Raw genomic sequence first — 14,608 nt, 5'->3', positions numbered from 1 at the left:
TATTTCTGGAACCTCTAGAAAGTGGTGGGTTCTGGAGCAGCAGCAGGAGAAGCCCTAAGTCCAAACAGGAGTGGACAGGCCACGAGGAAATGAAAGGCACAAGTGTCCATGGGATGTTGGGAATGAAGCTTGCAGATGGACGTCTGCTTTGGCCTGGCCTGTCCCCTGCTGCCACTGCAAGCCTGGAAAGGAGTGAAGGCAGCACTGTTTTCCTCTCCCTCCTGTGCTGCCTCAGCTAGCCAGCAGCTGATCCCAGCCAAAAGTGAAAAAGGCCATCAAGATGATGGCTGGTGGGCCAGGTGCGGTGGCTCATGCCTGTGACATCAGCCTGGGCAACATAGGGAGACCCCATCTTTACAAAAAATAAAAAATCAGCCAAGCATGGTGGTGTGTGCCTGTGGTCCCAGCTACTTGGGAGGCTAAAGGGGGAGGATCCCTTGAGCCTAGGAGGTTGAAGCTGCAGTGAGCTGTGATTGCACCAGTGCACTCAAAAAAAAAAAAAAAAAAAAGTGGTTGGTATGGCTTAATAGGCCCTTATCAAAGCCATTCAGCATTTCAGAGACTAGAATGCATGAAGCTACATGTAGAATGGCTAGCAGCTGGTTCATCTTTTTGAAAGCCAAAGAGTTTCCTCTTCACCTGTCTGTTGTTGAGCAGTAGCGCAGAGGCTAGTTCTCTCGGAGGCTCAGGGGAGCATTCCCTAGTCTTCTGAGATGGACATGTCACTGCCACCTTCTGCTGCCTTTCTCTAAGCCTCAGAGCTCAGCCAGGTTGTCACAGGCTTGCTGGGTGCCACCCTCATTTCTGGTGCCAGGGCTGGAGGTAGCCATCACCTCACAGTCCATGGGAGACTCATAGTTAAGTAATAGTTAGGGTGCTATATGATAAGGGACCTAAAAGAAAGGCAAGGGGAGGATTCCAGAGGAGTCAGAAAAGGTAGGAAGAGAAAATAAGAGGGCTAGAGAGGCCCAGAAGGTGCCAGGCATTTGGAAAGCAGTTGGGAATCAGTGTGGCTGGGGATAAACATGGGAGCAGAGTGAAGACATCTAACACGTATCTGTTTGGGTTTTCAGAAGGGCTAATATTTGAAAAGATGACTGAGGGTTTTCAAGAATTTTGGAGAGATGCTACTTCTCAGATCCAGGAAGCCTAGTTAATCCTAAGCAAGATAAAGAAATCCCCACCTAGACATATCATCAGGAAACTACAGAATACCAGAAGAAGAAAATACCTGTGATAAACCTACAGAGGACAGGCCGTTCATTACAAAGAAACGGCAATTCAATGGATAGCTAATTTCTTGACAGCAACAGTAGATGTCCGAGTTGCATAGAGTCTTCAGTGTGCTGAAGGAAAAACACAGTCAACCTAGAAAGCCATTGCTAGTAAAATCATCTTTCTTCCAAGAATCGATAATTTTAAAAAAGATATTTTAAGTTTGGAAACAACAGCAGCAATGAGAACTGCCAACCCCCCGACTTCTGTATGCAGTGAAGGTGTTCTTGAAGAGTAAAGATGAAAGGATGACATCTCCTGGTAATAAAACACTAAGAGGATTTGTGGCCAGCACACCTGTACCACAGAAATGCTAAGAGAAGTTCTTTAGGTTGCTAGGAGAGAAAACCAGATGGAAACTCAGATCTGCAGGACAGAATGAAGAACATCGGAAACAGGAGGTAATGTGGGAGAACATTTCAGAAGTAATAAGGATATAAGAAAATCTGAGCAGCACAATCCACAAGCTTTTGAATTTGTTGTTCCCAGCAACTGGAGAATACACATTCTTTGCAGTCACATGCGGAATACTTGGAAAAAATTGACAACGTCCTAGGTAGAAAAGCTAGTCTCAACAAATTTCAAAAAATTGGTATCACATATAATACAATTTCTGATCACAATATACTTAATTAAGTTAGAAATCAGTTAACAGGATAAGTAGAAAAACTTCATATACCTGTAATTTTAAGAACACTTCTAAATTCTTGAGTCACAGAAAAAATTATAATGAAAGTCAGGTATATTTAGAACCAAATAATAATATATTGTAATATAAGAATTTGTGGGACAACTGAAGCAATAGTAAAACAAATTTATAGCTTTAAATGTTAACATTAGTAAAGAAGAAAGATACAGTGAGGTTAGAATAGCATTATGCTGACATAAAGGAAAGAATAAGGATGAAGATAGAAATTAATGAAAAGAACATAAACATATAATAGTATCCATAAAGAAAAGTCAATAATTGAAAAGAGGAATAGAAAAACTTCTGGCAAGATTAATTTTTTAAAAAGAGGAAGGGCACGAACAGCATTAGGAATGAAACAACGTAGATGTAAGATTTCATGTTGAGTGCTCGGCGCTGTGGTTCACGCCTGTAATCCCAGCTCTTAGGGAGGCAGAGGTGGGAGGATAGCTTGAGCCCAGGAGCTCGAGACCTGCCTCGGCAATATAGCGAGACCCCGTTCTCCACAAAAAGGAAAAAGCAAAACAAAGAAAAGACAAAAGATTTCATGTTGAGTGAGAGGTTGGCCCTTTGGTCAGCTCCATACAAATCCAAAAACTTAGATAAAATGGATAAAATTAAGGAAATTTAGTAAAGCTAACTGAAGAATAATTTAAAAAACCTAAAAATAGAAATAGTTCTGTAATCATGAAAGGTTTGGAATCAGTATTTAAAAATCCTCCCCTTCTGCAAATCTACCCAGAAGGCTTTGCTGGTAAGTACTAACAACATTCAAGAAACAATTCCACTTCTATACAAACTCCGTTCGAGAACAGGAAAATAGAGGATATTCCTACTCTTTGTATGAGACTAGCATAACCCTAACACCAACACTAGACAAGGGCAGTGCAGTGTGAGAACAAACATTTTAGGCCAGTTTAGTTATGAATATAGATGCAAAGATCCTAAGGAAAGAAATACTTACAAAACCCAAACCAGGGAAATATTTTAAAAGATGTAGTACATTATGAAGAACTTTGTTTGCAAAGACCAACTCATTAGAAAATTTACAAATGTACCATATTAACAGATTAAAACAAAAAATGTGGTCATCTAAGTAGAGGCAGAGACCATTTGACAAAATTCATTAGCCATTAATTTCCAAATTCTCGCAAACTTGGAATAATGGGGAACTTTCATAACCTGTTAAAGGGCTTCTAAAAGTGAAAAAAGCCTATAGGTAACATTGAACTTAATGGTAAAATACTGAAAATTGATCCTGTAACATCCAGAGCAAGACAAGGATACTGACTACCAGCACTTCTATTTGATGATGTGACTGGTGATCCTAGCCAGTACAGTAAGGCAAGAAAAAGAAAAAAAAAAAGTATGAAGGACTAGAAAGAAGGCACTAAACAGTTATCATTTGCAGGTGATGAGATTGTACATAAAATATGAAGAAATTTATACAGATAAGTTATTAGAATTAAGAGTTATTTGAATTATTATCAGAATCAATAATTGGAATGACTTTTTTTTTTTTTTGAATAAGTACTCAGCATTTAATGAACCTCCCTCCATGTGGCTTCAAGCCACCAGGACACAGGCCCCCCCTCGACACCCTTAATCCTCTCCTCAGCTCTTCTACTGAAGAATTTGGCCTTGATGATGACAGGCTGCTTTGGGAGCTTTCCCTTGCCCAGAACTTTATAGTAGCCTGATCGCACCACATCAATGATGGGAGCAGCCCCAGTCTTGTTTTTAGCAGCATTCACCCGTGTCTGCTCACCGACCAAAGTCCACAATTTGTCAAGGTTGACAGGTGGGCAGAAGCTCTGGTTCCTCTTTAAGTGGTAATGCCTCATACCAAGTTTCCCAAAGTAACCTGGGTGGTATTTGTCGAAGTTGATCCTGTGGTGATGCATACCACCAGCATTACCACGTCCTCCGGGGTGCTTCTGATGCTTGCCGATGCGGCCGTGGCCGTGGCTTATGTGGCCCTGAAGTTTCCGGGTCTTCCTCAGTCTGGGTGGCATCTTGGCAGCCCAGACGAAAGAGTGGAATGACTTCTAATTAGCAGTTTAGCAAGATTGCTGGGTACAAAAGAGTATACAAAATTAAATTGTTTCTTTACATAACAATAAATAGATTATGAAAAGTTTAAAAGATACTAGTTCCTAGGAATAATACTAAGTTACTAGGAATAAATCTTACAAAAGTTGTACAAATTTCTTGTGGGAGATAAAGGGTAAAATTAAAAAGATTAAGTTTCACCAAAAGATTTTAAAGTAACCTGTAATAAGGTAAAAATAAGAAGGTACCCTAAGGGGTGGTTGGTAAAAGAAAGAAACAGGCACCTCATAGGAGAGGAATCATAAGCGACCCATGAATATATGAAAAGATGCCCAGCCTCATTAAAGAACAGGGAAATGCAAATCAAAACCACAATCAAATAACTTTTCAACCTAACAGATTAGTACACCTGGGAAAGTAAACTAATACTAAGCATCAGAGAGGTTATGAGGCAACTCCTGGGTTATGAGGCACCCGCTGCTGAGGGAACATAAGCTCACACCACCATGTGGAAATAGTTGTAGCATTCCTCAGTGAAGGCAGAGGTACCCATGACCCAGCAACTCGTATACATATGAACAGGAACAAGCAGCAAAACCAAATGAGTATCCTTCAACAGAGGAATCCGTTGTGACTTTTTTTTCACAGAATGGAACAAAACAAATTCCAGCTCCACCTCAACACAGATGACTCTCTCAAATGTGGAGTGAACAAAGCCAGCCATAAAGGAATGTATATAGTATGCTTCTATTCATATAAAGTTCAGAAAGTAGGGACCTGGCACAGTGGCTCACACTTCTAACCCTAGCACTTTGTGAGACTGAGGCAGGAGGATCGCTTGAGTCAAGGAGTTTGAGACCAGACTGGGCAACAGAGACCCCATCTCGACAAAAATGAGAAAAAAAGTATCCAGGCATGGTGACATGCCTGTAGTCCCAGTTACTTGGGAGGCGGAGGTGGGAGGATCATTTAAGCATGGTGAGTGGAGGCACAGTGAGCTGTGATTGCGCCACTGAACACCAGGCTGGGTGACAGAGTGAGACTCTGTGATAAATAAATACACACACATACACTTAGACACACATACATATACATAATACGTGTGTGTGTGTGTCTGTGTGTGTGTCTGTGTGTGTGTATTATTCAGAAAATATGCACAGCTAACTAAAGGTATTCTTATAAACTAGAAGGAAAAAAGAGAAAGGCTAATATACAGGTCATGGTTGGGGTAGGAATGCCATTGGGAGGCACCTGGTGGTCCCTAAGAGGCAGAAGTGGTGTCTGAACACTTGGCAGCGCTCCACCAGAAGGAAGGAAACGGGGGTTTTATTTGTACTTACATATACACAAATTTCTGTCTACACAGGAGTGAAAGATGCACAGCATAGCACTGACACTTAACATCAGATGCTTTCAGATGTTGTAGATTCTGTTTGTTTTTTCTTATTTTTTTATAGTTTTTTTCCTTTTATTTTTTTCTGTTCTTTTTTTTAAGCCAGTTGTGACCCGCTCAATTGATTTTGTCACTCCCTGTTTGAAAGTGTTTTATTGCGTAAGTTGGGTGGTATGTAGCTGTTTTACTCCTTTTTGTACAGGACTCATCCATTTTACGTACACTTCTGTCAGAAAGCAGAAACCACTCAAAGCATGTGGGGAAGAGGATGCCTCTGTGCCTCTAGAGAGCCTGGCTGAACTGGGCACGCTGCTTGGGGCCCCTTGTCGGGGGAGGGAGCCTGGATTCTGTGAGGAGGGAGATAGGCTTGTTTCAGATAGTCCATTGAAGTGGAGTTGAGCTCAGGAGTCTTTGCAAGCCCCCTGTATGGTGGGGAGCTTGGAGAGGACCTCTTTCAGCTGCTTCCTCTGGTCATTACCGGAGGCCAGGGAGAGGCTATCCTGGCCCGTCCTGGCCTAGCATGCTCCCTTCCCAGGGTTGTTGGCCCTAGGCCTCAGCTGTGTCCCTCTTTGCTGGCATGGGATAGTACCCTTTCGAGGTCTGTCTCACCTGACACAGGACACAGACCCTGGCATGGCCTTCAGTATTCTTTTCCCTTCTCACCCCAGCTGCCCAGACCCTCAGGCATTTTTGAGCCCTGACACCCTGCCTTCCGACAGGTACCAAGCCAGCTGCCTCCGTTGACCCATGGGGGGCGCCCACTGGAGCCAGCACACAATCTGTCCCGAAGAGCTCAGACCCCTGGGCAGCTTCGCAGCAGCCTGCCTCCAGTGCTGGGAAAACAGCTTCTGACGCGTGGGGCGCAGTCTGTACCACCAAGCCCGTGTCTGTCTCTGGTGAGCCCCTCACCCACCCACTTTCCTACCTGGCCTCTGAGAGTCCATGGGCCCTGCAGCCACTCCCGGTACTCAGCGTCAGCCCTGTTGCTTTGCTTGCAGTTGCTGCCCTCCTCACCCTTAGCCTTTTTTCCTGATCGCCAGATCCCAGGCACCCCAGTGTGAGAGCTCAAGTTCCCAGGCTCTGTGCACCAGCACCTCCCTCCTTCAAATTGAGGGGGATTCCGAGTGGGTTTTGTGAGTGGAGGCTGCCCTGGGCCCACAGCCTGCGGCTCCTGTCTTCACCCCGGGGGCCTGGGCGCTGGCCTCTGGGCACTCCTTCTGGTGACTTCCTACAGACCCTCATCCAAGAAACCAGACCCAGCTTGATGTACCTCCACCACTGCCAGCACTCCCTTCCCTTTTGGGGTGGGGGTGGTAGAAGCAGTAGCAGGTGGGCCTCCCACATCCTGTACTGGGAGGCCAGGCTCCCTGTCTCCCTCTCAGCCCTCCAGTGACCCGAGCCTATCTTGCCCTCTTTGGCTCTCAGAGTTCTCCATGAGGCGGGGTAAGCGGGGAGAGGCCCCTGTTGCCAGCCCACCCTGAGGGTGTGCACTGGGCAGTGGAGTTGCCACGAAGTCCTGTGAGGTGCCCCCAGTCACTGGCCTCTGTGTCCACCCAGGGTCCTTTGAGCTCTTCAGTAATCTGAATGGTACAATTAAAGACGACTTTTCTGAATTTGACAACCTTCGGACTTCAAAAAAAACAGGTATGTACAGGTGATGATGGTTTCTGTAATCCTCCGTGCATTTGACCAGCTCAGTTATTGCAGAAGTAATAAACCCTTCAACTTCCTGCATTTTCTTTGTATTTTGATCTAGGGAGCCTGAGTCTTGTAATTCTAAGAATTCATACATCAACAGTTAAAAATCTCGAGCTGGAGTCCCCCAGGACTGTGCCTCCAGGTTAGGAAGCCGGAAGGCTTCCTGCGGATTCCACAGCCCTGGCCTCTCCAGCTCAGAGTGGGCCTCACCTCCAGCCGTATGCAGCGTTTCCATTCACCTTCCTCCTGCCAACTTCCACTCCTAGAGGGCCTCCTTTCCCCAGACAGCCACCTTTCGGCATCAGTTGGGGCCAGCCTCTGCCCTGTGTTGTCACCTCCCATCTGATCAGGGGACAGCTCTTGTCCAGCAGACCCACAGTCCAGTCTGCAGACCTGTTTTCCTCCCCTGTGTGCCTGTGGGATGGGTGGGTATTAGGTGGAGGCAGAAAGAAGGGGTCTGTGGGCCAAGGTGGGCCTGGAGGGGCAGAGGGAGAAGGCCTGGTTGCATTCTTCACAAACCCTATTTGGACTGGAGTGTGGCAGCCTCTGTCCATCTCTGGGCCACGTCTCCCAGCTGTGCATGGCAACTTCTCTCTTTTTTCTTTCCTCTCGGCTTATGCTGCTTGTCCTCACCATTTCCCTATCACCTTTCTCCCAGTCTCTTCCTTCTCTTTTAGCCCTCCCACCAACTGCAGCCACAAGCCTGGCTGGACCCTGGTGTGACACCCTTGAACCCCACTCGACTCCTTTGACTTCCAACCCATCTCAGTTCAGGAGCTCCCAGCTGGGAGACCAGAGGCAGCTTTGAGAATGTACTGCTTTTCTGGGTCTTTCCTTTGCTGCATTAATAAGATTTCATGTATCTTCTCTGCAGGCCAAAGTAGAGCCTAACCTGTCCTTGCCTGCCCCTCTGTGCCTCAGTGACAAGGCAGCTTGGCCATTGTTACATGTCAGCTTTTGAAACATTTAATCCCCTGCCGGGTGCAGTGGCTCCCGCCTGCAATCCCAGCATTCTGGGAGGCCAACATGGGAGGATTGCTTGAGCCCAGGAGTTTCAGACCAGCCTAGGTAACATGGTGAGACCCTGTCTCTACAAAAAAATATAAAAAATTAGCCAGGTGTGGTTGTGTGCACCTGCTTGTGGTCCCAGCTACTCAAGAGGCTAAGGCAGGAGGATCCCTTGACCCAGGAGATTGAGACTGCAGTGAGCCTTGATGGCTCAGGCTGGAGTGCAGTGGCATGATTAAGTGCATTCCACCCTGGGCGACACAGGGAGACCCTGTCTCAAAAAAAAAATCTCTAGTTTTAGAAAATCCTTTAGCGAATTTGGACTCATACAATTTGGAATTTCTAAATTGTAGAAAATTTGGAAAAAGGAAAAGTTTATGAAAGAAGCAGCTACTCTATTTTCTTCCAGTATTTTTTTCTGAGCTCTTAGGATTTTTTTTTTTAGTCTTTTTTTGCTCAGCTCATATTCTTAGATAGAGTTTTCCTGCCCCTTGCCTCAACTGTTAGGAATTAAGATTCATGACTTTAAAATTTATTTAAAATATTTTGTCACTATATTATCTCTCTTTGTATGGCTCAGCAATAATTAGTTCATTAAGTTGGGGGAGGACATTTTAGGTTGATTTCAGGTTTTGCTGCTGTAAGTGCTGCTGTTGTGAAGCCCTTCATGTTTACGACCCTGTTCACATTTTGCATTATTTGCTTAGACCAGATTCCTAGAAATGGGGTCACTGAGTGAGAGACAGACTGTCATTCAGAACTCCCTTACCGTGAACGCGGTAGTCACATTTCTACCGGCCTGTCTCAGCACATGCTATGTCACCTTATGGGCTGAATTAAAAAAAAAAAAAATCTGCTTGCTTTTTGCTATCAAGAAATTCATGTTTATTGTAGAAAATTTTGTAAATGGAAAATGTAAAAAAAAAAAAAAAAAAAAAAAAAAAATTAAAAAGGAAAAAAAAAAAAAAAAAAAAAAAAAAAAAAGAAAATTGCCCATGTATAGCCTCCAACTCAAAATGACATCTTAGTGTTCTGGAGGATTGAGCTATACACACACTCTTCTGTAACCTGCTGTTTTCCCACTTAGTATTTTGATAAAGTGTTCTTTGCTCATCATTAGGTATTCTTCTGTCCCTCATTCTGGTGTTTGGCTATGTGGACACGTGATTTATCCAGCCCGTGACTGGCTGTGTGTCTTCACACGGCACCGACAGGCAGGCGTGTCCCCCAGGAGGCCATGTTTTGTGTTAACTACACAGTCTAGGCGGTCCCTACCACACTCACCCTCCCACATGTGTCCTTGTCTCGTAGCTGAATCTGTGACCTCTCTGCCATCCCAAAACAATGGAACTACCAGCCCTGACCCTTTTGAGTCTCAACCCCTGACTGTCACCTCAAGCAAGCCCAGCAGTGCTCGGAAAACACCTGAGTCCTTCCTGGGCCCCAATGCAGCCCTGGTGAACCTGGATTCACTGGTGACCAGGCCCGCCCCACCGGCCCAGTCTCTCAACCCTTTCCTGGCACCAGGTAGGCTCTCATCCCAGGCTTCATCCAGCTGCTTGCTGTGCCTGAGAATAGGTGTGCAGCAGGCCTCTCAGGGCCTCCTCCCACTATGTGACGGGGAAAGGGTGGGGTTAGCCGGAAACTCCGGATTAGCACTTACACCGTCGCCAGGGCCTCATGGGGAGGGGTGTGGAAGCCGTTGTTCAGTTTGCGGGTGGGTGTGGGTTGGAAACAGCTCCTCTCCTCTCAATTGAGACTACCAAGGAGAAGCTGCCCCTTGGAACTGGATTAGCTTCCAGGCTCCTTGGTGCCCCACGGTAGGGAGACCCAAAAGGGTGTGTCAGTTCCAAGACAGGGGAAGTAGGGTGGGCTGCTGGGGGTGAGGAAGAGCCAGGGTTTGCTGCCTAGCATGCCTCTCTTAGGGAAAATGTAACTTAGCCTTTGGGTACAAACCTTCCTCTAGGTCTCTCACTTCCACTCCTGGTGCCAGAGTCTGCCGTCCACCCTCAGGGCCCCACATTGGCTGCTAGGCAAGCCCCCAGCTGTTCATTTGGGTATCCAGGGCCATTATGGCCTGGCTCCACCCTCCTCCTCCCTCCCCGTGTGCATCAAACCCTCATGACACCCAGCTCCTTGGCACCCCTCAGCCTGCAGAACCCTTTCCTAAGCCCAGGCAGTTACACACTCAGTTCCCCCTGCCTGGAATGTCCTCCCTCCTCTTTCCCAATGAAAGCATCTTGCTCATCCTTCAACACCCAGCTCAGACAACCGCCTTCTAGGAAGTCCCCCCAGCTCCTTCCTCATGGGTTTCCCCAAGGACTTGGGCTTCTCCCAGTACAGGAATGTGTCACCTTCAGGCGTTCAGCCTCTGACCTTGCCCCATGATGCAGGGGTCTGAGGATTTTGGGCCACCACCCCTGACAGTACCTTTCAGAGGAGAATGACCACTGAACTTAGAGAAGCTGAGGTTGGGGACCCCTGGGCAGAAGTGAGGGGTGTGGAGTTCCTAGGTCCTGGCCAACCCTGAGGTCCTGAGATGGGTGAGGATGTGGCAGCCCCCAGGGGAGGATGACTCCCCAGGTGGAACAAGATTAGGTTCCAGACTCCTTAGCCAGCCAGGAGCCTGTGCCTGCCCCAGAGGCCTCCTGCCTCCTCTGCCCAGAGAGCCCTTGAAGGCCTTGCAGGAGCTCTAGTTGTCATCTGTGTCCATCAGCTCTTGGTGGGCACCTGGCTGGAGGCATAGGGCAGCTTGGCTGGCTGCACACCAGTCATGGTCCCTGGGGGCTGCAGCCAAGATGGAGGAGGTTTGGGCAGCTCTGCTGGACACCTAGGGCCATTCTCCAGGCCACACAAGGTAGTGCCAGGCTACGTGGGAGAGTTGGTGCCGGCAGCACACACACTTGGGCAAAGAAGAGGCTTTCTGGTGTGAGAGAAGTTCTGGAGACACTGGGAAAGATAAAGCTGCACCAGCTTCTTGACTGCAGGGCTTCCAGCCTTCGCAGTGTCACACGTGGGTCTCTGGGTGAGTGCGGGCACTGCCACATGAGCCACACACTGCAGGTCCCATGTTCCCCTCAGTAAATAGAATGAGGGAGCAGTGGCAGCTGATGGCTGCTGAAGGTGTCCTGGGTGCCAGCCCTGCAGAGGGGCCCGGATGTCCCGAGATGGGTGTGTTCCTGGTGTGGCCGTGTTCAGCTTTGTAGTGCTGGACAAATCACTTGGCTTCTCATAGCCTCAATCTCCTCTTCCTTAAAGTGCAGATTCATGCAGTCAGCAGATATTTGCTAGTGTCTGCCATAGACTCAGCTGGCACTGTCATGGGCTCTGAGGGCACAGCAGGGACCAGAACACCTTCATGCAGTCCTTGACCTGGGAGCTCAGAAAGCCACACCCTGGCAGCTCAGTCTCTACCATTCCTTCTGTCTCCCCAGGTGCACCCGCCACCTCGGCCCCTGTTAACCCCTTCCAGGTGAACCAGCCCCAGCCGCTGACGCTGAACCAGCTTCGGGGGAGCCCAGTCCTGGGGACCAGCACATCCTTTGGGCCTGGCCCAGGAGTGGAGTCCATGGCTGTGGCCTCGATGACCTCCACGGCTCCACACCCAGCTCTGGGGTCCAGTGGTTCCTCTCTGACCCCACTGGGCCCTGCAACAATGAACATGGTGGGCAGCGTGGGTATCCCCCCATCGGCAGCCCAGGCCACTGGCACAACAAACCCTTTCCTTCTCTAGTGCCTGGGCCTAGGACCCGCCCCAGAGGGAATGCCCAGAGCACCTGTGCTGGAGGATGCTGAGCGGGGACTCTGGTCTGTGGGATGGGATCCAAGAGTTTGGGGATTAGGGGTATTAGGGCTTTTCAGCTCCAGCTTCCTGATGAAAGGGCTGTCTTTACAGCCCCAACCCTCAGACCCTCGCCTTCCAAAGCAGGCCCACTTGGCTTGGCCTGCTCTTGCCACCTCCTCCCAGGCACTCAGGTCCTAGCAGGGCTCCTCTGAGGCCTTAGATGAGGAAGTGGAGTCATCAGTGTTGCCCTTGCCCCCCATCCTCAGCCCAAGGGTCTCTAGGACGTTGCCTGGCCCTGGACGTGGGACGGTGGCCTCGTCTTTGTTCTCCCCCCGCCAGTCTTAGGGATTCCCCAGGCAGTCCTGGGTGTGGACATGATGAGGCACCGGCTCCACAGACACTGACCTTTTGGGGAAGTGGTTGTGCATATTTTATTTTTCTTTGACTCGTGTGAGTTCAAGGTAAACACCACCACCGTGGACAACTCTTAAATTAAATCCACTAGAGTGAGCTTTAAAGCTAATCTGAGCATAACCCCCAGCGCGGCTCTATGCTTGTGTACCTTTGCACATATTTTGTTTAGTACAGTTTCATATTTGAGTTTGCAGAATTATCTAATAGTCTTTTTTTGGCTAATATTTTTATAACGTGGTTCTTATTTAACTGTCTAGTTTTGATAGAATTTACCAGGTCTGGCTGAATGAAGATATCGGCACATGCCATGTTAGTGGTTTAAATCCTCTTATTTATGGTTTTCACTCTAAGAAAATTTTAAAAGGAAGAGATGTTTGGATGACAAAAAAAAAAAATGCCTTATGAAAAAACTAAAGCAAATTCTTTATAGGAAAAAAATATGGGAATTTGATTACACATAGATGATGATGTTTATTTAAAAAAAAAAAAAAAAACTACAACAGCAACAAAAAAATCCTAGCCTCTGGTTGCCTTTTCCTTTCTTTAACTCGTTTTTGGTGAATTACTAAAGGGATTGACTTTCAGCCTTTTTGGCTAGATCCTGAGAGAGAGGCTATTTTTCTTACTGATATACCAACATCCTGAAAGTTAAAGAAAAAATACAGTGTATGAATGTGACTCACCAATTTTTATCAACTAATTCCTTTTTTTAATTAAAGGCATGCAGGGATTAACAAGGACTTGTGTTTACAATGGGAATCTGAAATGGAAGAAACATCTTTAACCTTGTGTGTCTGTGATCTCCTCTGTCTTAATCCACGCTCAGGCTAAAGATGGGAATAATGTGGAAATGGCAGTTGTCCCAAGGGCATGTGTGGTGCTCTGTGCCCATGGGTCCCTGGGCAGCAGTCCCCAGGCTAAGATGGGGGTTGGGGAGATAAGGGACCAGGGCTGGCCCTGATCCACCTACCTGCTAACTCCAGACATTATTTTTAAGTTTTGCAGACCTAAAAATAATTCTCTTGTATTTTGGAGATGAAGAAAAAAGTCATTCACCTGGGACAGATTTTTAACAAACATGCACTAATAGTACCTCCCTCTCCCAAACTCCTGCTGTCCTCACCTCACCTACTACTGTATAAGTATTGAGTCATGCATTAAAGACCAGAAAAGACTTGCTTTTACCCAGGGAAGGGACATTTCTCCACTCCTGTGTCTGGGCAGGTTGCCTGGTGGATGTTTCTGGCCCGCTTTCCACCATGGGGACTTCTCACCTCCAGCTCTAAGGGCAGCTGACCACCTGCCAGCCTCTCTCTGGTCCCAGAAGATCTAACCCTTTGCACTGGCACAGGAGAGATCTTCACTGGTCTCTGGGCTGCCGGGACATGCAGACTCTGAGTGAGGACTGCACCCTCCTGTGCTGCTGCTCCTGAGGTCACCCTCTCCAGCCCCAGGAGCCGTGTCTAGAGCTCCTGACCAGCTACCCTCTGCCAGAACCGCAGGCCTGGGGCTGGGCCTTAGGCTCCTGCTGCCGTTTGGGAAGGCTGGTGGCTGGTTGCATCTGCCAGGGGAAGGGTAGGGAGGTGCAATGGGATGGGAGGCAGGATGCTTGCCCAGAAAGGTGCTTTCCTTCAGACGGTGCAGGGCCTGGGCCAGCCTTACAGGTCAGTAGACCAGACTCGACTACTTGGGGTCAGTGATTCTTTTGTAACAGAAGAGCCCTTCGTGACTCGACTTTGAGGCCCCAACATGACAGCCACTGGGCCACCAGGACCCAAGAAGACAGCCCCCCACCCCATCTTCTGGCACGGGCCATCCCAAGTGCATGTCCCTGTTGCCCACTGCACTGATCATGAAGCCACCGGCCACTGCCACGTGTGCTGCAGCTGTGCCGTCGTGCTCCCTCCTGATGGGCACAGCGGTGGAAGATGTCACCCAGCTGTTCCTCAGTCCCAGAGGCCGGTGGCTAGTTTTGAACTTGTGTTGACTGTTGATACTTATTTACTGTATAAATATAATTTATCATTTGTATCATGATGCAGTTTCTGGCTGTGTCCTTCTCCCACCCCATCCTCATCAGTCCCGGGCCACCGGAGAGGGGTGGGAGACGAGGGAGCCGATTCCTGTGGAGCTTGATCTGCAGTTAATGAGGCCACCAACCTAGTCCTAGTGCCCATGTGAGCTGGGCATTCAGTTGCCCCTGAACCTCAGGGAAAAGGGGGTGGGAGGTAGCCCTTGGTGAGGTGCTCGGACCGGTGGCCTGGGGGAAGTGCTAGCCACTGCCCTTTACCCTTCC

The 14,608-nt window shown here is 48.0% G+C and overlaps 1 protein-coding gene and 1 pseudogene across 5 annotated transcripts in view; one reads left to right on the top strand and one right to left on the bottom strand.

Moving 5' to 3' along the window:
- Positions 1–14,349, top strand: part of EPN2 (epsin 2) — a 93,123-nt gene extending 78,774 nt beyond the window's left edge. For all 4 annotated transcript variants that reach the window (XM_017514887.2, XM_017514886.2, XM_037733588.1 and 1 more), the window contains 4 exons: positions 6,128–6,304; positions 6,966–7,052; positions 9,426–9,641; positions 11,549–14,349. In XM_017514887.2, the coding sequence (XP_017370376.1) occupies positions 6,128–6,304; positions 6,966–7,052; positions 9,426–9,641; positions 11,549–11,847 (779 nt within the window). In that variant the 3' untranslated portion in view covers positions 11,848–14,349. The remainder of the gene's footprint in view (positions 1–6,127; positions 6,305–6,965; positions 7,053–9,425; positions 9,642–11,548) is intronic.
- LOC108293483 lies at positions 3,515–3,995 on the bottom strand (annotated as a pseudogene). The gene has a single exon (XR_001820699.2). The product of XR_001820699.2 is annotated as a 60S ribosomal protein L27a-like (transcript).
- Positions 14,350–14,608: the final 259 nt, after the last annotated feature.

Source organism: Cebus imitator, unplaced genomic scaffold (genome assembly GCF_001604975.1).
Source record: "Cebus imitator isolate Cc_AM_T3 unplaced genomic scaffold, Cebus_imitator-1.0 Scaffold538, whole genome shotgun sequence".
Lineage (NCBI taxonomy): Eukaryota > Metazoa > Chordata > Mammalia > Primates > Cebidae > Cebus > Cebus imitator.
Note: the sequence above shows the minus strand (reverse complement) of the source record. Positions and strands in the feature narration are given on the sequence as shown.